Below are 27,750 nucleotides of genomic sequence, written 5' to 3'. Positions count from 1 at the left end.
TATTATAGATCACGATATCTTAAATCGTGAAATAGATCGCCATGATCGCAATTACACAGACCCTTAGATCATATTATTGTATGATTTAAGCACGGACCTTACACTCCGCTGAATGGCTTAGTCGGAGTGTATGGCATTAGACAGTTGTAGTTGTTAGGACCGCGATCGGAGTATCGGACGAGTGGATTGTGGATGACGTGTACTAAAACCCGAAAGAAAGATTATCTCAAAGACGTTTAACACCGTAACGCTGATAACAATGATAATCGTTATGGACGATAACGACGATCGTCGGCGAGACTGCGGTATGTTGATATTCGATAGCGCACGAGTAGCTGTACACGTGCGTCTAGTCGCCATCGATATTCGGTATTCGCTTTGTATCCGCTCGTCCGCGTCAATCGTTCGCGAGCATCACGATCCGTTTGTTAAGGCCGACGAGGACTAGATTGCAGTCATAACGCTGTCGAACGCATTGCCGTCCTGAGCGATGTCGTCCAGTAAAATATTCTTGCAGAACCGAGCTCTCGGTGAGTACCTACTGTTGTCAATTTGTTTTTTATATATTTGCACGTGGCCGGCCGCCCTCGCGACAACGACGTTGTCACGTCTGCTGCGTTATCCGTTCCGTTCAAAAAGTAATCGACTTTTTATGGATACGTCCAACACGGTACAAAGTATCTATTAGAACACTCGAACACAAATGGTTTCCACGCACTCGACCACTTCCTTTACTCCGTTAGTCTACCTCTACATCATTTGAACATTGCGTGTAACGTAATACATTTTTCTTTGTTTGGTCAATTGATGTACATCGATGATCGATGTTATCGATACTCTTATAATCCGATAATGTGACAAAACTGCATTTGTTTATTAGTTATTACAGTCGACTACTGACGCTTAGTGGGATATTGAACATTAGAATAGCGTTATACTTTTGTTAACTAAAATAAAGTCTATAGTTTTCTGTTGATGATTTATTTTTATGCAATCGATGGAGCTGAGTTTGTGAACTATATGATACTGATTAAGAGAAAATGAATATATAAGTAATTACACATTTTTATCAGAATAAGATATTTGAAGTATGAAAAGTATCTAACGTTAACTATTTAAATCATTTTAATACTTCACTAATTTGTCAGATAATAGTTTGAAACAATTTTGGGGTTTTACTATTCATCTTGTTATTTATAAATGTATAATAGCATTGTGTTGTGGTAATTGAGGTATTTAATATTTTAGCTCAAATGAAATAAAATAATAAAATATAAGTATCTATCTTAACAATGTACTAGTATTTAAGTTTTTATGAGTATCAATTACTTACACGTTTTAAAATGTTAAATACTTACTTTATAATAGTTCGGCCATTTATATTAATTTATTTTTAAATTGTTTCAGGATATGTCAGCAATGATATTCCACTCGTTACCCGCTACATAAACCTCAGACGAGAAAATCTCATAATCACATGCGTTGGACGTGCTTTTCACACATATAGTTCTGATAGATTTCAACTTCTATCAGTAAGCCCACAACATGAAACTGACATAACTTGTTTAGCGGCTGATAGTTATCTGGTTTATACTAGTTGTGGAAATAATATATATGCATGGCGACGAGGGATAGAAGTGAAACACATGTATACAGGTCACAAAGCAGCTATCAAATTATTGTTTCCATTTGCGGCTAATTTAGTGTCTATTGATGAATCAGGAGTTCTTAAAATTTGGGATGTAAAAAGTGAGAGTTTATACAAAGAAATTCAATTAGACTTCACTGCAACAGCTATATGCCATCCACCAACATATACTAATAAATTATTAATTGGCTCAGCTGAAGGAAAATTACAGCTGTGGAACATTAAAACAGGATCTATGATTTATGAATTTAAGGGTTGGAATAGTTGTGTGACCAGCTTAGAACCAGCTCCAGCTGAAGACATGATGGCAATAGGATTGAGTAATGGAAAAATTATTTTGCACAATTTAAAGTTTGATGTAACCAACATAAGTTTTACACAAGATTGGGGTTCGGTTACACGTATAAGTTTTCTTATTAAACGACAATTAATGATAACTGGTAGTCCAAAGGGCACTGTAGTAGTTTGGAATCTCGAAGAAGGAAAAGTTGACAGCTTAATTATTAAAGCGCATCATGGACCGGTTTGTGGTCTTCAGTGTTTACCTGACGAACCACTTCTTGTGACTTCGTCTTCTGATAATTCTTTGAAAATGTGGCGTTTTGACATGTCTGATGGTTCGGCCAGTTTATTTAAAATACGTGAAGGTCATTTCAAACCTCCTGTTTCTATTCGTTTTCACGGGGCGGATGGTGCTAGTATTTTAAGTTCTGGCAATGATTCATCATTGCGTGTCTTCAATACAGTCACTGAAATTGCGAATAAAAGTTTTGGACGTGCATCATATAATCGTAAAGCTTCTAAAAAAAAGGGAAATAAATGGGCTGATCCTCTTATAATGCCTCCAATATCTACTTTCACATCAGAAACTACACGAGATAAAGAATGGGACAGCATTGTTGCTGTACATAGAGGTATACCGACTGTAACTACTTGGTCATTTGACAAGAGTAAAATGGGAGAGCATAAGTTATGTCATGAAAGATTTAAGAAAAATGTCAGTGGGCAGAAAGGAATCAGCGCCACATGTGCATGTCTTACGCATTGTGGTAATTTTGCAGTTGTTGGATATAGTTCTGGTCACATTGATAAGTACAACATTCAGTCAGGCTTACATAGAGGAACTTATGGAGAACCAATAGCCCATAAATGTGTACGTGGAGTCTATGTAGACACACTTAATCAAATAATGGTATCTGGTGGCTCTGATACATTTTTAAAATTCTGGAATTTCAAAAAATTAAGTATGTCACATTTATTTTAAAATATATTGATTAAATAGCATTTTATTAAAAATATTTTTTTTTTTCAGATTTATTATCTAAATTGGAGTTAGAAGATACAGTTTCATTATTTAGCTGGCACACAGAAAGTTCATTCCTTGCAGTTGCTTTAGATAATTATAACATTAGTCTAGTCGATATTGATACTCGCACCATCATAAGAAAGTTTACTGGTCACCGAGGTCCTTTAACTGATTTGACATTTAGTCCAGATTCCAGATGGTTAGTTTCATCAGCAATGGATTCAACCATTCGTACTTGGGACATTCCATCATCATCAATGATCGATATACTAAAAGTAAGTAACCTGATATATTTATAATTGGATCATAAATATTATATAATTATATATATTTAATTGTTATAATATTTTAGGTTGATACACCTTGCGTTTCATTGACATTTTCTCCTACCGGTAGTTATCTGGCTACGGCGCACGCTGACCGTTTGGGAATATATTTATGGTTTAACAAAACATTATACAATCACGTTAGTTTACGACCGATCACTGAAGAAGATCAGACTATAGAGCCTCTTCCATTGACTGGAATAAATCAAGAATCTTTAGAATGCCCTATTGATGAAGATACAGATGAATATATCTCCAAAGGGCAAATTGAAAACACCATAACTATGAGCGGCCTAAATGACGCTAGATGGCAGAGTATATTAAATTTAGATGCTGTCAAAAAAAGAAACAAACCAGTACAACCACCTAAAGCTCCAGCTGCTGCTCCATTTTTCCTGCCTACTATACAATCAGTAGACTTTCAATTTGATTTAAATGGAGTTGGTAAAACAGATACAAATACTAAAATTCCAGAAACAGTTATGCAAACTGTTTTTGCTCAACAACTTTTAAAAGCTACTTCGTCACAAGATTATCAAAATTTATTTGATCAATTAAAATTAATGGGACCATCAGCTTTGAACTATGAAGTAAGAAGCTTATCACCAGAAGCAGGCGGGACTTATGAATTAATAATTAAATTTTTAAATCTTTTAAATGAAATATCAATTAAAAACAAAGACTTTGAGCTAATACAATCATATTTGGGTGTATTTTTAAAATATAATGGACGTGCATTGGCCCAGCGACCAGAAGCAATCAATAGTATTGAGGAGATATCAAAACATAATGCATGGGAGCATTTACAAAATAACTTTTTATTATGTTTAAGTATTATTGAATATATGAAAAATAATTAATAAGCATTTATTTGAGTTCTTGTTTATTTTTTTAATGCTTGTGTTAAGTATTTATAAATTAATACAGTTTAATATCTAGTTAGAATTATATAATTGATCATAGATAATACAATATAATTTATTAATTAAACAAATAATCAAATACAATTCAAGAATCAATATTAATACATTATAATACAACTTAATAAGGTATTTAAAAAAGTATATTTATTATATTGATTTAAATTATAACATCATATATCATGGTGTTAAGTTAAACATAAAGTAATTTTAGTTAAATATTGAAATGCTAAATATTCTGTTTCAGAATATATAATTAAAAATGTGTGTTGTTATTCAACAATTTAAAAGATACAGTTAAAAGTATATGTATGATCAACAACATTAATTGTTTTAAAATAAGTGTTGTTTGATAATAAAATAGCCTTATATATATTATATACTCGTATTTTTAAAATATGACTAAAATTAATGAAATAATTAATCATTTAAGATGGTTTTACAATTCATTGTGATTTGAGTAAAAATATATTATTTATCACTTGTAGGGAAAAGATAATGAGAAATCAACAGATGAATTAGGTATACTCAAAGAGACACGACATAAAAAAATAATAATTAACATGTAGATAATGGTGGTAAAAACTATTCATAATCATAAACTTCAGGTAATTAAACTTTTTATAATTTATGAGTGGCAATTATTATAAGCAAAAAAAGGTTGAGATGATTAGGTCATGTTATTAGTATAAGTAATAAACTATAAAGTAAAGAAGTATACCAAAAAACAAATATATAATCAGAACAGGATTAAATGAAAATAGCTGGTGCGAGTAAAGAAGAGTTTTGGGTGACAACTCTATGCCCCATAAAAACAAAGAATAAGGATGATCAACCCCATGTTGTTGGGAGTGTTGGGACCGTAAGGAAAAAGAAAAAAGACGTCATAATAGTATACAATGTAATGCATTTTAAGAATGTGTGATCAGACCATTTTTGGTAAGTACCATTTATACTGTTATACCACTGCTATTAGTTACTACTCACAACGATCAACAGGGATGTAGCGACCTTATGAAATATTTTTTAGATACTTGTTAACAGATTAAAAGAATAAAGTTACTTTTTAAAAGTATTTAAGAATAAACACAGAGCTTAGATACTTATTTTGAATTGTCCTTAAAACATATAAATTGAATACTCTGTAAAAAAGTATGCAAGAACAAATACAGAAAAGTATTTTAATAATGTATTTATAGATACTTTCAAATTTTTTACTTACAATTTGTCTTATGTTTTAACCTAACTGAACTGAATTAATTTTATAGATCATTTTAGTATTTTTTATTTCATTTAACACCATTCAATTGAAAGCATGTGTAAAAGATTAATAATAATAATAATAATAAAAAAAAAAAAGAAAGTATTTAGAATTATTTGTCTACAGGTTTTGTACACTCAAAACTCGTTAAAAAATTGAATTATTTTAAAATACCTTGTTAATAGTTCAACGCCCTTGCCCTATAGAGTATACCGTCTACGTAGTACGTGCGACGTTACTGAGTTACTCCAATAACTATTATCGCGTGTCGGTGAATAACTCGTCGTATCTCTCAAGTTTGTGGATCGCGGTGTGAAGATAACAATTCCAATAACCATAGACAAAATTAAAGATTACCTACTTAAAGATTATTTCAAGGTGGATTATACACCTTGGATTATTTAAGGATACTTTCAATCACGATAGATTATAATCTACAGCGCTTTCAATAAGCATAGATTTCTGTCTTCTGTACCAAAAAGTCATAGATATGCATATGAAGCTATGCAAAAAGCAGTAGCGCTTATCATCTTGGCGCCAATTTCTTACAAACACAGTCTTCTATTTTTTTATAAGACCGTGCTTACAAATTTCCAAAATGCGATGACGCTATGACACGGACACGAATTAAGATATTATATTGTTCTGTGGATTCGTGGACACGGCCGTAGATAATAAACAAATATCTGTGTTTCCAACATAGATAATAAAGATCTTTATTATCTATGGTTTCCAACCGTTAGCTTTCGAAAATTTCAATTGATTGAATGATAACAATGATAATGTATTTACAGTATTTGTTATTAAATCATTATTCGATATTCCATTCGTATTTAATATCGTTTCTTGAAAAATCTTCCTAACATTGTACAATGATTAATTTCACGTGACGTTTTTAAAATCACCACTTGGTGCTCAGTCCATGTCAGATGTTTTTTTTTTTTTACCGTATACTTCTCCTCAAATCGAATACACCATCAACGCTAACAGTATTGTTTAAAGGTCGCCATTTGATCTCCGTTGGAAAATGAGTTGCCCAATGATATTAAAACCGTCGTAAACGATGCACACGTCTATGCAACGCCATCAACACTTGCAATTTTGACGTTCGTATGCCGCCTGCTGGAAATCGTAATAAGACTAAAGTAAACACTATTCGACTCGATCATGAACGACTGTGGGGCCCAACGAGTAGTGGCATTAGTCGACATGGATTGTTTCTATTGTCAAGTAGAGGTTCAACACGACCAGTCATTGATCGGCAAGCCGGTCGCAGTCGTTCAGTACAACAGTTGGAGAGGCGGTGGGTGAGTATTATTATTGTACCTACTATAACAATATCAGTGTTGGTCAAACGTTTGGATCATAGTCATTCTGTTGTCATATTTCAGCATAATCGCAGTGAATTATGAGGCAAGAGCAAAAGGAGTAAACCGACATATGAGAGGAGATGACGCTGTACAGGCGTGTCCAGATATAAATTTAGTACGTGTGAAGGAGCTCCACGGAAAAGCAGATTTATCAAAGTAACTGATTTATACTTGATAGACCCTTTGTACAATTGTAACTTTTTTTACAATTTGTGTACTTGTCATTTCAGTACATTTTTATGAAAACAATTTTATTTCTTGGTGTCATTTTTTCACATTTTTAATTTTATATTCTGGAGCAAAATATTTTAATTTGTATGAATTATTAAATTAAAAATATATATTATTGTTTTAAAATATGTAGTATAAAAAATGATAACAATAATATTTTTTTAAATTTTATATTTATTTTATGTTTTAACTATTTTGTTTTTTATAGATATCGTACAGCCAGTCAAAAAGTATTTGAGGTTCTCAGTGAGTTTAGTTCTTGTGTACAAAGAGCTAGTATTGATGAGGCTTATGTTGATTTAACTAGTGTGGTAAATCATCATATTTCAACAAATCATAATATAATTACAGAAAATGACCTATCCAATACATTTGTTGAAGGTTATTCAGATTATAACTCAGAAGGTAATTTAAAGTTCAGATTAAATACATTTTAAATATGAATTTTATTGCTCCTAAATTATTGCTTTATGAATTTCTACTATGTGCATTTAGTTACTTGTAGTTCATTGAAGTTTTCCATTATAAAATTGCTAAGTAATCTTAAAGGTAGACATTTAATTTCAATAGAAAAAAAAAATTAATTTTATGTACTTTCTAAAAAATATTAATACTCAATGATAGTTTTATTATAATGATAAAACTTGTAAATACTAAATATTATAAATATTTAAATTACACTTACTTGATTTGTTTATTAAGCAGATAAAAGTGTGAGTATAAAATCTTGGCTCCACGATGTATATAATAATGAATTACAAGATGATTATTTATTACGTTTAACAATCGGTGCTATGATGGTTGAAAAATTAAGAAAATCAATTTTTGAACAAACTGGTTATCGTTGTTCAGCTGGAATTGCAAATAACAAGGTTTGTTGATTAAAATTATTTCTATAATGGTTAATTTGAAAAATAAATCTGCTCATTTTTTTATATCATTAGAATTAAAAAATAATTTATTGTAGTATAAATTGTCAAAAAAATATTCTAAATCATATAAACTAATAAATTAACTTTTATAGATTATTTTAGTTTTAATTAAATAAAAAATTCTGTTGAATTTTTTCCAGATTTTATCTAAGCTTGCATGTGGCTTACATAAACCTAATCAACAAACACTATTACCGCCTTCTAGTGTACCTCATTTGTTTGAATCCATTCCAATAAAGAAAATTAAAAATTTAGGTGGTAAACTAGGAGATAGAATTAAGCAAGAATTTAACTGCAAATTCATGTCAGATTTAGCTGCAATACCCTTAAATGATTTACAACAAAAATTTAACTCAAAAACATGGTAATGATTAATTTCATAATATTTTTTAATAGAAAATTGTAATCACATTTTTTTTTTCAGTAACTTTTTGTATCAAATCTCCAAAGGCATAGATAATGAACCAGTAGAATCTAGAATTATACCCAAATCAATTGGTAGTTGTAAGTCATTCCCTACAGGGCTAAAAGTCAAAGATGAAATAAAAATGTGGTTGAACACGTTGATGAATGATATTGTGGATAAATTAAAATATGACTATGAAGCTGTATACATAATTTATTTATTTCGTCTAATTTTATTTTGAAAATGTATTTATTTTTTTATTTATTTTTAGAACAAAAGAAAAGCAACATTGATGACTGTCAGTGTTAGATACTTAGATAAAAACACAAAATTGCCGACATCGCAGTGTTTTGAAGTTACAACATATAATCATAATAAATTATTGGATACTGCCTATTCATCGTTGTGTACCACAACTGAAAATCAAAAATCTTTACATTGGTATTTTGTTATATTATTATAAAAAATATTAGCCCCTCCCCTTTCTAAGTATAATATCATTCAACATATTTTGTTGGATATTTTAAATAATTATGTAATGGACTTAAGAGAAAAAACATCAAACTGTAAATATAAAAGTGGTCTTGAATTATTCTGAATATGTTTTGAATAGTAGTGATTTTATATTTACATGTTTGAGAAATTTTAATTTTTATTATAATCTAAATGGAGAAACTTCTAGATAATAATAACTTAATAATAACTATAAATTATTTTTTTTTTTTATGTATAGATTGTCCTCAATTGAATAGATGTATTCTCAAGAATATAAGACTTCTAGTCTCTAAAATAAGATACAATTTTTTCTAAAAGTAATGAATTCTAGCTTTTACCAAATATATCATAATACGGAAATAATGTGATATAATTATAATAATAATAATAATAATAGCTATATCAAACATCTTTACAGATTCGTGAAGCCATGATTATAACTATTTTTTATATTTCTAAACAAAAATTATAGCTATTTAAAAATGCATTCTTATATATTAATACAAACATTATTGTTTTATTTAGTCATCCTCAATTATGTCATTAATAAAATCAATACATAGACATTAAATATAACAAAAAATAAATATTTGTTTAGTTACTTTCTATTTTATCCTCATTATTGTACAAAAAAAGTCTAAATAAATTAATGTATTTTGTAATTTTGATATTATATAAGCTTACGAGTACATCAACCATTTTTTGAACAAATTTTTTTATTGTCTGAAATCTAAACTATCATTTATATATAATTTATCTTTTCACTAATCATAGTGTTAATGTCAACAAATTTATGCAAATTAACTTTATTTTTTGGTGTTAGGAATTTTTATGAATTCATTGGCTTTGTAGAATTAGTACACAGAATGTCAGTTTATAATGTGGTATAATATATCTATATTAGAACATTTACCTTGTGAATTGACTCAAATTTTTAGACTAATTATTATTTAGTATTACCTATTCATTATATTTTTGACCAGTGATTCGAGACACATTTATTTACTATTATTATATAAATAAATATGAAATTAGAAAAAATTTGAATATAAAAAATTATATCTCTTATTCTAGAATTTGTATATTTTTGGAAATACATCTATTCAATTGAAGATAAATTTGATCTTAAAAACATTTTATGTTTTTCATTATTCATAAGTTTAAATATTTTAATAATAATAATAATAAACCAACAAGTGTGCTATGCCTGTACAAGTAAAAACGACATTACTAATGTTTAGAGCATATTATGCCAGAAGCAAAGAATTCCTCCAATTTTTTTTTTGCTCTGTCCTTCCGTGTTTAGAATTCTTCCATGGCTTTTTTTAATCTTCATGAATCACTTATAAAAAATCCTTGAAATATCCTACTAGCCTATCCATTTGTTTATTGTCTCCATTTTCTTAAAGTATACAAGATATGTGACATGTAGAATACTTGTAATTAATAGGATTTAGTATAGGTACTGTATAGTAATGTCAAATGTTCTTAAGCAGCCACCTTATATATGTTGATAAACTAATAGCCTATTTTTATTATTATTCATTTTTTATATGATAATATCTCTTTGAATAGAGAATTTCTAATTTTTATATTTTATAATTTACAGGAAAAATCCAATATCTTTTTTGGGTGTAGCTATTGGAAGGTTTGTAGAAATTAATGCTAAATCATCAATAGACAATTATTTCAACAAGGGAGCTGGAAAAGAAGAAAAAGACATTAATATTTCATTGCCAGAAACCAGTACAACTTGCTCTAAAATCAATAATGAAAAGGATAATTTTACATTACCTAATGAACTACAATTTAATTCTAAAACTAGTGCACTGCTATCAAATCAACTTCCGTCATCATCTAAAGATAAAAAAAAAGAAACTGGTATTAATCATGTAAAGAATTTAAAAACCATGTTTGCTCAAATGAAAAGTTCTTGTAGTTCCTTAACTCATTGTTCTTCAACATTACAAAATGTAAATTCTAAAAAAGAAATTAGACAGCAATATAAACATGACATAAATAGTTTTTTCACAAAAAAACTGGAAATTATTTCTCCAATTAAAAATCAAGTCAATAGAAATGTAACAACAATAATAGATAAATTCTCCTCACCAAGTTCAGTGGGATTTGAATTGGAAAGCCCTAATGTAATTTCTCCTTCAAAAAAAATATTAAATGATAATCTTAACAAACCAGATCAATCGACAGACAGTTTTTTCACAAAAAAACTGGAAATTATTTCTCCAGTTAAAAATCAAGTCAATGGGAATTTAACAACAATAGTAGATAAATTCTCCTTGCCAAGTTCAGTGGGATTTGAATTGGAAAGCCCTGATGTAATTTCTCCTTCAAAAAAAATATTAAATGATAACCCTAACAGATCAGATCAATCAACAGATAGTTTTTTCTCAAAAAAACTGGAAATGGTATCACCGTCAAAACACCAAAAATCTGATGAGTTAGAGTCAGTACCAATTGTTCAATTTTCTAGTACAGAAGATACTATTAATTGTGCTCCTACTACATTATTATGCGAAAGATGTGATAAAATGATTGAAATTGATGAATATGATGAGCACATAGATCATCATGTGGCATTAGAATTGAGCGAAAGTTTGAATGTTATCAATCCTAGACAGACATTAAATAATAAAATAATCAATAATGAACTTACAAAAAAGAAAAAAAATGAGTCTGGTAAAAAACGTAAACACAATTCCAAAGCTTCAAGTTCAAATTCCAAGAAACCATGTACGAGTATTTCAACATATTTTAAACCACTCTTAAACCCGTGATTATTTTAAATAATCTTATATAATTTAATGAATTTAATTATTATTTTTTTTTTACAACCAAAATTATTGATTTTCTTACTAAAATAATTGATATATTTTTATTTTATTTTTTACACAGTAAAATATAGTCAATTGTAAGCAAATGTAAATATTTATGTATTTTAATAAAAAAATTAATAAATTTATATATCGACATATTTAAAAGTAATTTAATTAACAATTATTATTTAATTATTATTATAGACTTTAATATAATTTTACTTGATTTATACAAATGTAACTTAATTTAATATTTAAAGTTACAATTAAAAAAAAAATCTAGAAAGTTAATTTTAGTGTTTTATTAGACATTTGAACATTTAAGTTATTTTTGCTTTTTGTAGGGTACTCTAAACAAAAATATTTATTTATGTTAATGACAAAAGTACTTTTAATACTCATTACTTATTCCCTATCTATATCTTTTCCTTCTCATAAATTATCTAAACATAAAATGTTGATAGTAGTCAATTAATATATTATGATAGAAGGGAATTTTATGGCATTACTTTCTAACCATTATTTAAACTTAATAAAATGGCTTAGTAAATTATTATCAAAGTACATACTTGTAATACATTAACACATTGTTGTTTATAACTGTCTACCAATTTACTTTACACAGGATAAGAAATAGAAAATAAATTTAATTCCAAATTTATGCAAATTACAATTACAATTACCATAAACTGCTTCTTCCAGGTATAATTTTTCGATAACGCAGTACCTAGATGAAGAATTGACTTACGTTAAGTATGCTTAACCAAAGGTTTTCTAATTTATTTTATATAACATTGAAATAGATTTAATAAAATGACTAGATAGAGGACTATTTTAAATAAATATTAATTAAAACCTAGAAAAAGTATGTTGATTTAAAATGTAAATGTATAGATAGATTAACTAATCTTAATATTAATCTACTAAAATTATAATATAGTATCAGTATAAGATAGTTTTTTTATTAATGATAATTGAGGACATGGAGGAGTATGATCTGGGTTTATAATCCATACATAATTTTAGCTCTAATATTAGAACTTTAGTTGTGCTTATATACTTCATCAGTAGTGTATGATATCATTGTAGTACTGTAAAATTTTATTTAAATTCTTATTTTTGAAGAAATTAAAAGTCATATATTTCAGGACAATATAATATTTTTTCAGTCCAGAGGAATGTAGTCTACTCAAATTAGAATATTTAAATACATTTGAACTTAGGTATATAATACAGTACAAAGTTGTTTATAAAATACCATATACTTTTACATAGATGTGTCAAAACTATTTTTCCAAGTAGTAAATAAGCTAAATACATGAATTTGATACAGGATAAGACATTAAGGACCAGGCAGGGAAAAGAAGTATAACTCCCAATTTTTTAAATAACATTATCATTATTTTATTGTGATGACTGAAAATAATACCAAATAAAAATGATTAATATTTAGAAGGAACCACAGAAATTGATATTATATTATGTATGTTACATACAGTTTCAGAGGTTGTGCTAAATATGATGAACACAACCTGTTGACAAGAATACATATATATTTTTAAAATAATAATTATTAATGGTGCATACTTTTTATCGATCAAAACTTTCCTACATAGTCATATGTTATTATGTGATGCTTTTTCGAATAATCTTTGTTTAAAAAAAAGTGTACTATAGTTACATGCACTGCTAAAACTGATTTAACTCAATTTAAATTAATTAACTCCAGAAGTGAAATACATGTAAAAAGATCATACTACAACAACCGAATCAAGAATGCAATAACATGAGTTTATTAGTTTGAATTAGGGTAAATCAGTTTAAACTGTGCATGTAAATATTGCAATGTATAATGGTTTGGTGGACGTGTATTACATAATACAGCTTTAGACGTGTCTGTATGCTTATACTCTAACTTAATTTGATTCAATACAAATCAAGTAATTTCAAATTAATGAGTGCATAATATATAATAATAGATGATTAAATGAAATGTGGAAAGATTTTTGGATATCAGATATCATAATTAAAAGGTAATATAAATTAAACGCAAATTATAATAAAACATTAGAATTAATATATTGAGACAGAGTACAGAGTTGATATTATACCACTACGTATATAATATATGGTTGATTTTTAATAAAGTATGACAATAAATATTTTTCCGCTTTTTGTTAGTAAAAATTCTATAGGTTTAAAACAATTATAAATAAAAACTAAATATTAAAAACAAAATTGGTATAAATCTAAATAAATAAATAATAATAGAAATAAATCATATATATTATATAAATATGTTACTGTAAATATGTACTGTTGGTGATAGCATTCTCCGACAAATGGTGAAATTACATTAAAATAATCAGTGAACATCACAACATTTAAAAATATACAATTAGTCTATTGGACATAGTAGTAATAATGATTGTCGACATTCAATGACACAATAGTTACATTTCTTTAATACATATCATAACAATAATATAAATACCTATGCTAATAATAATAATGATTATTATAAATTATATGTAATGAATTATTGCTAAAAAAAAAAATTGAACATCATAAACATATTATACTGTGAATTCAATGATTCTCATATTATTCAATATATAGTAATAATGTGAAAATAATTAACAAATTGCTAATGACCGACAGTAAATATTTACAGTAACACATTAACATAAAGTATAAATAATGCATAGTAATAAACACTAAAATTCCATAAAACAATATGTGTAACCATTGTAACTATAAATAAAGAAAAAAATATTATCCACACAACAAGTATATTATAGATAGATATAGATAATATTTCATATTAATAATAGACTATAAATACAATAATAATAATAAATAAATAAATAAAAAAAACATTAATAGTGCAAGTGAGTATAGTTGTACACCAGAGCTGTCACCACAAAGGTCATCATATTATGAGATGATTAGTGATTAAGTACTGCCTTCGAGGGTGACACAATTAGGAGGGCGGCGAGATATAATTATCACAAAATGTATTTTACAGCACTCTGAGTACTCTACATTAATTAAATAATTATTTAGATAATATGGAATATGCTTATATATATTATATACATAGTACATAACACAAAAAGACTAATAATGCAAACATCTAAGTAAAAAAAAAAATACATAGCGTACTTGTTAGATGTAATAGAATAAAAATATAAAATTGGGAAACATAAGTTAGGTAACGGCAATATGTAGCTATACATGAGCATACTCAACTAAATTGTAGACACAACCAGGAGTTCAATGTTCTAAGACTGTTACAAAATTAACCAGACCCAAAATTGATAAAAGTTAACGCATATACTATATCCAAATTTATAGATTATACATATAAATTATGTATGCTTAAGGAGTCCTCTAGTCTTATACAACAGCTAAACTTTTGGAATAAATAATTTATTATAAATTATAAATAGCTATTAATTAGTAAATTGGTCCTGAAAATATTAAATTTTTTTTTTCGAAATATATCAATCTAATAAACACAACACTAAAAAGTTAACATTAACCAACTACTACTATAAACTACAATAATCTAAAGGTAAATTAACTGATTAAGTGTGGTCACTTTTTCAATTATTATAAATACTTAGGTCTAATAACAATATTTAAACTAAGCCATAATAACAAAATTGGCAATATGTTTTTTTCCTTAATATTCATGTAGTAAATAAAAAACTACAACAAATAAGATAAGTATAGTAAAATAATAACAAGTATATGTTTATCATGTACATCATAAACTACAGTGTATGCAAAAAAGGTTTTTATGGATCAGAAAGAAAGAAATTTTTACAGTATTGTAAAATTATGAAGAATAAAATAATTTTTGACTAATGATTGAAGTGTACAAAATCTCATCACAAAGGTATAGCAATATTTTTTTAACGAATAATTTTAAAATGAATTATGCTGATACATCAGCACACTAATATTTGAGAATACCATAAACTGTGATCAATGTTTTTGTTATGTTTATATGGAAAGGCCAAATTTAAGATAATAATTTTTCATTTCAGTACAAGCATATTTGATGATATGATATATAATATATATATATTATATATGATCAACTAAACAATAATACTTCATTAAAGCAAATGTTGATAATAATAATAAACATAGGTTATAAATTAAAGTGTTCTCCTGAAATAATCAATAATAAATCAAAAAATAACTTAAGTAATGTACTGGTGGTTTATAAATTTTGTCAGTGGAGAATAAATAATGTAAATAATAAAAACCTAAATTACAGTAATTTTACCAAAATATAAAATAATAACATAACTATGCAATACAACTATTTTAAACATTGACCAAGTTTTTTAAAAACAAATTTTAGAAAAGAATAAAAAATAAAATTATTTTAAGCATTTTACAATAAGAATTAAAATTGTATCATTAAATAACATCTATAAATAATTTTTTTTTTGTAGTATGAATTTCAGTGAAAAATTTTAAATTTTATACTTTATTAATATTTACACCTAATTAATTAATCTTTCCCATTCATGAAATGCATATAAATTGAAATTTGATTATAATGTACTTGCATATTAATATAAAAAAACTCAATCCATCCCTACTACTTGTTTATAATTTTTTTTTTTTAATGCATTAATTATTTAGTAAATAGTAAATTTTACATGTACTATGAATAGAATAAATTAATGAACTATAAGTACTATATTATATACTATGAATGATATAAATTAAAAATATTCACTAACACTAAATTCAATTTTTTTATATTTATAATTTTATTTTACATTTTTATAATATACTGAACTGGCATAAAATATAATCAAAATAAGATAGACAGTATAAATTATATAAAAAAAAATTTCTTTCTTTTAGTATATATTTTTAATTGTCACATTAATAAATTATATATTTTTATTTATTATAAATAACTATATATATATATATTTGTTTTGGCAGTATACTCTGTGAGTAAACATGTTTTCCATTCCCAGATTCCCCAAAGAAAATTAAGAAAACATGGTTGTATTATAATAGGTATATCTAATAAACAATGTTTTTCATAATGTCACATAGACAATTAAAACCTGTAAAATGTTGTAGAGGTTTTATTTTAAAATTGTATTGAATTTATTTGTAGATGTTTCAAAAATCTATATAATGTATCCAACATTGTATGTTTAATATATTTTGCACTGCATTCTAAAAATCAACCAAATAAATTGGCATATTTAAATTAATTAACAACATACATAAAAGTGTATAAAGAATAAAAAATTTCTAATTGGAAATGATAACAAGTTTTATAAATAATAATATTTTGAACAAAAACAAAATATATAACAAATTGAACTAAATTTTAGTTAATTATAAAATTTTTAAATATTGTATAAATTATGAAAAATAGAATACAAATGTCCAACTCAAAATGAATTTGAATTTATTCCAATATAACAGTTTATAATAACCCGATACTGAAAATTTGAATTATTTGGTAAAGTACCTTGTGTTGAATCAATGCTATAGTTGAAATAAAAATGAAAGAGATATATGTTTGTATTAACAAATTAAAGACAGACTGTTTAAAATATGCTATAACCAACAAGATAATCATGTATGATTTTCAAAATCAATAAACCCACTAATTTTATAAGTCTTATAACAAATAATGAATTAAACCTTGATTGTAGTCAAACAAAAAACCACCAATCTAAGTTTAAACTCTTACGAAATTGATTTCTTTTTTAGTGGTCTTCCTCTTTTAGCTTTTTCGATAGGTGTAGTCACCCCTCGTTCAGCTCGTTTCAACAAACAAGTAGGACAATACCATACAGCACAATCTGGTGGACACTGAATTCCCACACAAACCCTGTAATTTATTCAAACAAGACCAATTTTTCTTTTTTGTCATAGAAAAAAACATAAATAATTATTATACTCACCAATGATACCACGCGTCACATCCATCACAACCAACCATTGGACTGCCATCATCTTGTTTTCCACAAGTTGGACATATCCAAACTTGATTTCCAGCGTCATCCTATCCAAAAATCACAAATATCATTAATATAGAAATTTCTATATATTTAGTTTCAATTTTAAAAATACTATATTTATTAAAATTAAAGAGTGATTTATAATATTAGAAATAATATGAACAATAAAAGAAATTTAGTCGTTATTAATAAATTATAAGAATGTGAAAGTATATTTTGTAAGTAAAGATAATGTTAATACGTTTCAATATATTTTTACATTTGTAAGTACTTACATAGTAAAAAGCTGGATGTGGCTGAGGCGCTATTTTTTTAGATTTCTTGGCAAGTTTAACTTTATGTTTATTACTTGATACAATAGAATTTATAAGAGCAGAAGATACAGAAGCATTAATGGAAGTTGTCGCAGAGATATCAGTATCCACATCAGCACTAAGAGGAACTATAGTATTTTTTTTTGATTTAGATGGTTTAGGTATAGGTTCAGTAACACTTTCAATTTGTTCTTCTTTGTTAGGTACTAATGGCGTAGACAGTAAGGTAGTAGTAGATATTTTTTCTTTAGAGTGTGCTTTAGATTTTGTAGTAGATTTTACTCGTTCCACAGGTGATTTTTCTTTTTCTTTAGATAAATTGTGTGATTCATCAATACATTCCGAGGGAGATTTGTTTTTAACTATAGGCTTGATTAATCTGTAGTAAAAATTATTTACATATTATTTAAATTTAACTCAAAAACAAAAAGTATAGTAAAACCTCACAAAGATAGAAAATTTTTATGATCCTGTTTCAAATAGATAATGAATTCATTCTATTAAGACGGCAATCCCGTAAAATAAGAATTGGACACATTTTCACATCAAAATAGTTGACCGATACTTTCTCTAACAGCATATAATAATATAGATAAACAAAACTCAGATTACAGCTAGTAAAATTATTTAAAGCAACATACTAGTTAACTTACAACCAATGCAGTCAATTTCATTTAATATATATCGTTGAATAATCAATAGCCATAGATAAGCAATGATTCATACACAGGTGCTTTGTACAATGATATTAAGTAATAGAATTAATATCCTAACTGGCAGGTGTTTGCCATTATACATAAGAGTAATATTTAAAAAACTTATGATTTTCAATTTAAATTCTAATTTTTTTTTTTTTTCGTTAATCTCATTAAGACAGAAATCCTATTGAAACAGAAACATTGGATGGGCCCAGTGATTTCTTTTAGCAAGGTTTTACTATATTTATTATTGCATAATTCTAACATTTTCCTTTGTACTGATGAAGATGAATTTGATCCATTTGACCCTGGTATTTTAAGTTTTATTTTTGGAACCAATGGGTCTTCTTCTTTCACAACAGGCTCTGATTCTTTTTCCTAAAACATAAAATGTATTAACCTAAACAATACTATAAAAATGTACAATAAAAAAATTACAAATCAATACTGAATCAAATTTAAAAAAAACTGAAAATTGTAATGTTTTGAAAATTTAAATGTACCTCAGAGATATTAGGCTCCAGTTTTATTTCTTCAGAGTCAATTTTTTCTTTGTTTTTTAATTTTTTCAATAACTTTTCTTTCTTTCTTTCACTTCGATCTTTTTGTTTAGTTTTGTCTTTTTTGTCTTTTTTCTTTTTAGATTTTATCTTTTCTTTTTTGATTTTTTTATGTTCTTTTTTGGGCTGAAATTAATAATAAATTTAAATTATAAAAATTAAAAAATAATCAATAATAATAATATGCTTTACTTTAATCTTTTCTGTAGAGACTTTTTTTTTTTCTGGAGTAAGAGTGGATGAAAGTTCATCAAATTCAGATTTGTCAAAATCGTCCTCTCCCGGTAAAGGTAAATACATCATAGAAGTAGCTGTACTTGGTTTTTCTAGTATTGGTAGAACACTATTTGGAGCAGTATATTTTGGAACCAATGGATTTGAGGCAAGAGATGGTGGTAAAATACTTGGCACAGTTGGCAAGAGACCAGGTACTGTTGGTAAATGACCAAAAAATGAAAATTTCAAAGGGGATGAAAACAGGTCAGAATCATGTTTATTTTTTGATTTTTTATTTCCAGTGTTTTTGGTTTTGAGGTCTGCGTTTTTAGAATTATCATCACTAGGTATTTTCTGTTTTTTTTTTCGTTTTTTAGGTATATTAGAATTCAATTCTGGTTTGGTTTCTTTTATAATTGGTTTTTGTACAGTATCAGGTTTTTTTGTTTCAACAGTTGGTTTAGTGAAACCTGGCTTAAATTGTTTTTCCTCAACAGTTTCTAAATTTACTTCAGGCTTAACTAAAATATCTGAACTAACAATAGTAGAATTTGGCTTAGATATATTAATCAAACTATTTAATTTTGAACTCTGATGAACAGAACTATCATTATTTTTGTCTTCTTTGACTTTTGATATTTTTTTAAATATATTTAATTTCTGTTTGTCGGGTTCTGTTGTTAGTTTTTCACTATCACATAAAAAGTTTTTTGAGTACTTGGAATGTGATGTTGATGTTTGAATAGGCTTATCAAATATAGTATTTAGTACACTTAATTTTGATTTATCTTTGATCTTTGGAGGTTTTTTAAGTCGAGGTCCTTGATTAGACTCCCGGATAGCTCCAGTTTTCATCAATGCTTTAAGCTTTGATGTTTCTTTCACATTTGTCAGTTTTCTTACTTTAGAATCTTCACTTTTATTATTATTAATAATATTACTATTATTACTGTCAACAATATTTTTTCCCTTTTCTTTAAAACTGTTCAATGTTTTTTGTGATAATTTTTTATTACGTTGTTGATTGTGTTCACCTTTGACTTCTGGTGGAACAGTAGGATAAGAAGATGATGCATGTGATGAATTAACTTTAAAATTAGGAAATGGCATTAATCGAGATTCTGGCAATTTGCCTTCTCGAGATGGTGAAAGAAATCCAGATGTTGTCATTACCACACTAGAAATCTCTCTAAGTCGTCTATGAACTACCAGGTTGTCTTTCAACGGTCTGAAAATAAATAGTTATTTTAATTAAATATTAACAACACAAAAACTTTTTTTAATAATTGTAAGAATAATTGTTTTATTCTTATAAAATAATGTTTAATATTTACCTATCATATTTGGAGACCTGAGATTCTTGAAAACTTAATGGCTCATTAAAAATTCCTAGTGAGGAGCTTGAGTGTGGTGTTTGACTTCTATCATTTTGCATTGGTTTTTCATCTGTGATAAATAATTATAATTAGATTCCAGATTTTTATGACTCTAAAATGTATAGAATGATGTAAGTAAGCACAAATAATTTATAAATATTTTGCATAATATAATTTTAAAATACAAAGAAAAATATAGAAAAAATTAATCAGAATATTCATTAATTGTTCAAATTAAAATCAAAGAATTTTATTAACATATAAAAAGTTTACCAGATTGTTCAGGATACATTGTAGGAAGATGTTCATGAACATAAACTGGTCTGGTCACAATTTCTCGGCTTCCTGGTTTCATGATGTTTAAATTTGATTTTGTTGGTATGGGGAACTTAGGCACTTGATGAGGAAATTCTATAGACCCAACTTGTTTTAAATATCTAATTAAATCTGGTACAGCAACATCTTTATCGCGAAACGCCATTTTTACATCATCAATATCTGGTTCTGTTGTATCAGCTGAAAAAATAAAGATAATAGGTTTTACAATGAAATCATATTTTTCGGAAATACAATTTCTAAGAATATTTAAGTATAGATATTTGTGATGATTAAAAACTATTTTATGTGAAAATTTAAAGTATAATAATTCTCAAATGTTGCTGCTTCTAAAAAAACAATTTAACATTGTAAATGTTTATTATAATATATTATACTGCATCTATATTTATTAAACAAACTTTATCTTTTTATAATTATATAAATTTATGGTCCTTTTTAATGTAGGCTAATTATACTTATACTTCTTATTCCAATTTTAATGATATTTATATTTCAAATATATAACAGATTAAAAGCAGTAATATCAAATAGGTATATTAATAGTGTGTGCAAAAAAATATTAATAGAAAGATAACGTTTGCATTGATATATATACATCACTGAACAAAATGATGAAACTCAATTAATATGACTCTTAAAATGAGCAAAGAATAGTAAAGGTAGCCTAGATGCCTAGTACTCATTAATTGAGAAAACAACAAATATAAAATAGTAATATAACATAAATATACACTACTTTAATAATAATATATTAATAACAAAATAAATTAAATGTTTTCAGCAAAAATAATTATTATTCAACTGTAATACACAGTGGTATTATAGTTGAATAACTTTTTAGGTATTGAAAATAGCTAATTGAGTACAATACCTGAACAGTAAAAAAATAATATGCTAATTGAGTTCGTGGATTATGATTATTTTTAGTAAAAAATAATTTTTATGTTTCTACATAACTTTTGTAATTGGGCTCACATGTTTAATCATAATAAATAAATAAAACCATCAAATGTGTATATGGAAATGATTATATGATATCGTTTGTATTATTTTTATGACTTTTGTCAAACATAATATAAATAATACATATTCGGTAAATTAGATCGGGAATTTTGGATTTTATTTCTATAAAGAAAAATAAATCGAAAAACAAATGTAGGTATGCAATTAAAGAACATAACACAATTTTAATACATAAATTATTCATCACAATATTTTTACCAATTTAAAAAATGTAATTCTATCATTACTTATATTTATAAAATTATACACCAGTAACATTTTAAACATTCATGTTATAGCCATAAATTATTATACTAAAAAATGTTTTTTTTTTTTTTAAAGTAAGACTGTATTTTTAACACAGCCTCAAATGGAATTATACATAATTTACACGGAACTCAATTAATTAGTATAAGTATACCTTAAATTTAAAACAACCTGGGACTCAATTAGTCCTAAAGGTTTTATTGGGACTTAGTTTGTATGCAGCCCTTAATACTAATAGTAAAATAAATTACTAGCAATATAAAAAAAATATGTAACGTGAAATTGTATTTAGGGTAGATACATAATAATAAGTGTTGGCTAACAGACAGTTTCCTCTTGTAATTGTTTTTCATATACATGAAATATCATATATCATTTAATTCAAATAAAAAACATCCATAAATTATACAGTAACCTACCCATCACCAAGTGTGGCTATGTATGAATTGTGCGACAAGATAAAAAAAATCTAATAAGCAAATATATAAATCAAGTCCCAGATTTACGTAAAAAACTATAAGAATTGCATCCAAACTGCAAATTATTTTTTATAAGAAAATTATTATCATATTATTAATTTCTAATGGGTGTCTATCCCCAGTTCCATTTTAATATGGTAATTTTAAAACAGATTAATTTAGTTAGTCGTTAGCGTAAACATAAGTAAACTTAGAAAATATTTTCTGAACCATTATCAAAAGACATTTCAATTTATTCATAATCCATGATAATATTTATCATACCAGATTATCAACAGTTTCAAAACTACCAGATAATTTACTGATTTACATTGAGTTTTAAGAAAGATATCATACAAAATACCAACTAACTTAGATAAACATTTTATATTAGGTATCAATAACAAAAATAAAGTTTTTACACAATTTGTGTAATCATTAAATAATGTTAGGATGAAATTTATGTACAGTACCTACTACATGTATAATCGAATTACCCATCTCTTTAGATGAACAAGATTGTATAGGTAGGTAATACAGGTAATATAGGATACAACATTTTCAACTAAAATCAAATTAAATAATATTCGTACGGTGTATGTTATTATGTTAAATATTGCTGCTAAATTAATTGTTAATGCTCAATTCGGAAAATAATATACCATTAAATTATAAATCATATTACATTTTATTATATTTTTGGCATGGGAGTGTGCCTAGTAATTAAAATTTACTTGAACCATAATATAATAAATAATATTAAATATTATTTTTTTATGTATGGTATTGGAAATATAATAAAAACCATATAGTTACGGCAATTTTAGTAGGAAATAATTATGTTTATTCTGTAAATATCTTACCTTCAATAAATACATTTTTATTTTATATTAGGCTTTAAAACATGTTCGTATGTACTAAATATAAACTAATAATTATAAGTTATAACCTTAAAATTAAAAAAGAAAACAAAGTTTGAACAAAACACCTGAATAGCTAATCGATTATGAGAATTGAGTATTAATATTGGATATTGTCTCTATTTTTTACATTAGCAATATAATAAAATAGACCCATTTTATTTCTACTAGATCAATCAATAGATAAATAAATCTAAAAACATATACATATTTGGCATTAAGTCAGCATAAGATAAGTTAGCCCACTTTATTAAATTTTCAAAAATTTTATTTGAAAAATTGTACATTAAAAAAAATTTTATTTTCTTAAAAAATAACTGAAACTAAATTGAAAAAAGTGACTTGATTAATCACATAAATACTTTACATTTAATTTAAATCTTTTCTTATAGTTTTTATTATTTCAGAGTATGAATTTTACCAATTTAAGCAGAAATTTGAAATAGGTAAACTGTTCTATGTGTGAAAGTCAGAAGTTAACTTTCTGGTATTAAAAACAATAATATTTAATTTAATTCAACAATTATTATAATTAAATTTTAGTTTTTAGGCTACAAATAAAATACATAATAGTTTAAAAAATTGGTTTGGCTACTTTAATGCTGTACCTATTTATGTTTTAAAATATATAAATATATTTAATAAATTGCCTTTATATACTAAATTATTCCATAATTTAGTCAACAGAATTAATTTAAAATAAAAATAAACTTTAAATTCATGTACTCAATTAGGTATGAACTATAAAATAATCAAAAATATAATATGTAATGGGTAGCAACTACATAGTACAGATAGTAGATACATGTCACTATTTTTTACATTATACTATGCTTGAAGACTATCAATTATAAATCGTAACAAAATTGTACATCAATATTTTTGTATTTTTTTGCACATTATAAAATATGTAATATTGTTTAATTATTATAAAGATATGAAAATAAATTTTATTTAAACAGATTTTTTGATTGTTTAAAAATAGTATTATTCAGTATTGTCTAAACTTATCAATGTGAAGATATCAATTACCTAAACAACCTACCTATATAATATTTTATATATTTGATTACCTACATTTATTTTATATATTTTTCTCAACATACCCATATTATTTATTTTTTACAATCTATATGAGAATACTACACGTAACACAATCAAATAGTTTCAAATTGTTAGTATCACTTATATACATGTAATACTTTTACTTCTAAAATAAACCTTTTTATTTTTATACTACATTAGGTTTTTTTTTTAATTGAAATGCTAAAAGTTCAAATTTCGAAATGTTGATTAAACAATGGACGTACAATAAATCAGGTGAAGTTTTTAAGATAAAAAATAATATAGCCTTCTACTCTTCTATCAATAATATAAAAAACAATAACTATGGCCAAAGGTGTTTCCAATAATTTTTTTGAGAGTCTACTAAATCATCAAATACCAAAATATAAATATATTTTAATACAATAAAAATATTTTTCTTATGGGTTAGGTTATAAGAGTAAAGCCGGTAAAGAACGTGTGTCAATGCTATGGAAAAAATGTTCAACAGATTTTTTACATAATCCTCTTTATATTATATCTCTTCAATCTTTAGAAATATTAAAATGTAAAGAGTATGACTCTTTCAGTCATAAACTCATAAAAATTGATGTAAATATGGGAAAATTACTTCATTAAATTAATTTTGTTTTTTCTTTGTATATGATTTGAGTATATGCAGTATACTTATAATTTTGACATTTTGTAAAAATATCTTGAGTTAAAATCACAAATCAATTGAGACTTGAGAGCATACTCAGTATACCCATATTATTGAAAAAAAATCTTGAGAGTATATAGTGTATAGGTAGTATACCCTATGGGAACACCCTTGACTATGGCCAAATTTATCAGCAAGGAAACTAATAAAGTCATTTATATATGAAACAACAAATAAATAGGTAAGAATTGAAAAGTATACAAATACTTTTTCTCAAATGAAACTAGTAAAATTATTTAAAATAAATGTGATGGTATTAATCAAAAAAATTTTGGTCTAAGATTAATCCATATGACTATATAAGTATTAAACTAATAAATCGCTGATGTAATTTTACAGCAGTATAAATGGAACTATAGATTTCAAAAAATGATAATATTTATTGTATAAATTTACATACTATACAACTTTTTTTTACTAACAAGGGGTGCGTTCAAAAACTCAACTATAGTTAACTCGAGTAATCCAACATCGTTCGGCGTAAAAGAGTTAACTCCGCGCTGCCGTTCGGTAACACAAAGTTGTTGACTTCGGGTTAACCCGACAACCCTAAATAAATGGGTAGATTATTTTAACTCCACTGATAACAATAGAGTTATCTCTATTTCGACTAATCATATTCGAATACACCTAAGTATTACAGCTTTTTGAATCTGTTTCCTTAGTATCATTTTTAATTTTTGTTTTTTTAATTAATGTTAAAGGTATATACAATTAAAAAAAATTAAACATATAATTATTAGTACATGAAAATCAAGTATTTACAAATCATAATATGGTTATATAAACAAGAATTTTGATCAATTCAAATTCAAATAATCCATGACAATTATTTTAACATAACTTTATAAGAATTTGGAAAAAAATATAATTTTAGTCTTTTTGTAAGTATCAATCAGATACCTATACTATTATCTAAATCATGTATTCTCAACCTTTTTTTCACGCATTTACATATTTTTGTTTCTCTCACAAAAAAATAGGTACTACAAGTTAAATCCAACCCTTCCATTCGAGCGATTCACAAAAGTAAAAACTAAATTTATAATTTAATAGTATTTTATAATAGGTATTGAAATGTAATAGTTTAATTAGGTATAATTTTTGGATTTAAGTTTTTTTAGGTTGCATATGTATGACATTATGACGTAGGTTGAGCATGACTGATATAAGTGTTAAGCATATTATAAATGTTTAAAGAAATAATTTGAAAAACTTATCTCATAGGTACATAAAATAACTATTTATTCCCATCTTTTGATATAATTATTGGTTATTTACCAGCAGCATTATAGCCACGTTTAACAGTTCAAGGGACAGTCCCTTGTGTTAATAAACTAGTATACTACTATATCGAATATAATATTAATAAGGAATATAAATATCCTTAAAGATGGCTCAAAATAAAGTATAATCCGAGGTATTATCCCAATGAATCAGAAAATTATTCAATGTAAACGTATAAGATATTACTATTACGTATTTATATGTATTCCATATTATTAAGCGTTACAGAATTAACAACGTAAGCAAATAAATACTCACAAATTTCGGAGAATTTTTTGACTGACTGAGCTAGATCTCTGAAATACTCGTACAGGATATCTGTCATCATTTGTAAAGTCGAATTCGACATAGAATGCCAACCAATGTTTGAACATATTTGGGCCACAGAGGTGGTCAATCCTTTCCTGATAAACTCGTCCGTCATGATGAAGCTCTTGTACTTTGTTCAAAACGCTTGTTCGTGATCATTAAACGATTTGCCGTCAACCGTCGAGATATTGCAGATGTCATCGACTAAAATCATTGCTGTACCGCAGACGACTGTGTAGAAACCAAACAAGAGCTGTCGTCGGGAAACGACGAGGTGATAATAATGTAAATACCTACTGATAAACTGGTGCGAGTCATTTTTTTATGAGCCATCATATTATATTAACTACAGTAGTGTACATTTTATATTTTATTAAATATCGTCGTTGCTGCGCGTCGCACTCGGTGGCATCGTTTAAGCCGGCACTCGACCACCGATCATCGTTTGCACAACGTATAAAAATCGTAGGCATCTACCAGCTACCTACACACA

The 27,750-nt window shown here is 26.2% G+C and overlaps 3 protein-coding genes across 6 annotated transcripts; 2 read left to right on the top strand and 1 right to left on the bottom strand.

Moving 5' to 3' along the window:
- Positions 1-287: 287 nt before the first annotated feature.
- On the top strand, positions 288-4,150 carry LOC114127007 (WD repeat-containing protein 36). The gene is made up of 4 exons (XM_027991082.2): positions 288-530; positions 1,408-2,892; positions 2,961-3,229; positions 3,307-4,150. The coding sequence occupies exons 1-4, from the start codon at positions 491-493 to the stop codon at positions 4,138-4,140; spliced, it is 2,628 nt and encodes an 875-aa protein (XP_027846883.2). The 5' UTR covers positions 288-490; the 3' UTR covers positions 4,141-4,150.
- A 2,108-nt stretch (positions 4,151-6,258) lies between these two features.
- On the top strand, positions 6,259-11,887 carry LOC114127011 (DNA polymerase eta-like). 2 transcript variants are annotated; one of them, XM_027991087.2, is made up of 8 exons: positions 6,259-6,768; positions 6,853-6,987; positions 7,271-7,467; positions 7,765-7,934; positions 8,135-8,358; positions 8,419-8,602; positions 8,672-8,841; positions 10,505-11,887. In XM_027991087.2, exons 1-8 carry the CDS (start codon positions 6,629-6,631, stop codon positions 11,688-11,690), a joined length of 2,406 nt encoding a protein of 801 aa, XP_027846888.2. In that variant the 5' UTR covers positions 6,259-6,628; the 3' UTR covers positions 11,691-11,887. The 2 variants fall into 2 exon arrangements, with proteins under 2 accessions (XP_027846888.2, XP_027846889.2); XM_027991088.2 differs by having other exon boundaries at positions 6,260-6,768; positions 7,768-7,934.
- Positions 11,888-13,783: 1,896 nt separating this feature from the next.
- LOC114127003 (transcription initiation factor TFIID subunit 3-like) lies at positions 13,784-27,740 on the bottom strand. Of its 3 annotated transcripts, XM_050205136.1 has the most exons (10): positions 27,555-27,740; positions 27,207-27,473; positions 21,184-21,426; positions 20,869-20,980; positions 19,511-20,762; positions 19,262-19,444; positions 19,024-19,136; positions 18,022-18,439; positions 17,690-17,790; positions 13,784-17,616 (listed from the first exon to the last, which is right to left on the bottom strand). In XM_050205136.1, exons 2-10 carry the CDS (start codon positions 27,370-27,372, stop codon positions 17,472-17,474), a joined length of 2,733 nt encoding a protein of 910 aa, XP_050061093.1. In that variant the 5' UTR covers positions 27,373-27,473; positions 27,555-27,740; the 3' UTR covers positions 13,784-17,471. The 3 variants fall into 3 exon arrangements, with proteins under 3 accessions (XP_050061093.1, XP_027846878.2, XP_027846879.2); XM_027991077.2 differs by having other exon boundaries at positions 27,207-27,740; XM_027991078.2 differs by lacking the exons at positions 27,207-27,473; positions 27,555-27,740 and having other exon boundaries at positions 20,869-21,022; positions 21,184-21,325.
- Positions 27,741-27,750: the final 10 nt, after the last annotated feature.

The sequence above is a fragment of the Aphis gossypii genome, chromosome X (assembly GCF_020184175.1).
Source record: "Aphis gossypii isolate Hap1 chromosome X, ASM2018417v2, whole genome shotgun sequence".
NCBI classification, from domain to species: domain Eukaryota; kingdom Metazoa; phylum Arthropoda; class Insecta; order Hemiptera; family Aphididae; genus Aphis; species Aphis gossypii.
Note: the sequence above shows the minus strand (reverse complement) of the source record. Positions and strands in the feature narration are given on the sequence as shown.

What these genes read in the sequence shown, in the direction of transcription:
- LOC114127003 (XM_027991077.2), bottom strand. Translation starts at nt 27,372, where the DNA reads ATGACGGACGAGTTTATCAGGAAAGGATTGACCACCTCTGTGGCCCAA. An exon ending in TCATCAGTACAAAGGAAAAT is followed by an intron (nt 18,440 to 19,023) that starts GTTAGAATTATG and finishes TTTTTACTACAG; the next exon opens with ATTAATCAAGCCTATAGTTA. An exon ending in CACATCCAGCTTTTTACTAT is followed by an intron (nt 17,791 to 18,021) that starts GTAAGTACTTAC and finishes ATTTTTGGATAG; the next exon opens with GATGACGCTGGAAATCAAGT.
- LOC114127011 (XM_027991087.2), top strand. Translation starts at nt 6,629, where the DNA reads ATGAACGACTGTGGGGCCCAACGAGTAGTGGCATTAGTCGACATGGAT. An exon ending in AACAGTTGGAGAGGCGGTGG is followed by an intron (nt 6,769 to 6,852) that starts GTGAGTATTATT and finishes GTCATATTTCAG; the next exon opens with CATAATCGCAGTGAATTATG. An exon ending in AATCAAAAATCTTTACATTG is followed by an intron (nt 8,842 to 10,504) that starts GTATTTTGTTAT and finishes TATAATTTACAG; the next exon opens with GAAAAATCCAATATCTTTTT.
- LOC114127007 (XM_027991082.2), top strand. Translation starts at nt 491, where the DNA reads ATGTCGTCCAGTAAAATATTCTTGCAGAACCGAGCTCTCG. An exon ending in CTTGCAGAACCGAGCTCTCG is followed by an intron (nt 531 to 1,407) that starts GTGAGTACCTAC and finishes AAATTGTTTCAG; the next exon opens with GATATGTCAGCAATGATATT. An exon ending in CTGGAATTTCAAAAAATTAA is followed by an intron (nt 2,893 to 2,960) that starts GTATGTCACATT and finishes TTTTTTTTTCAG; the next exon opens with ATTTATTATCTAAATTGGAG.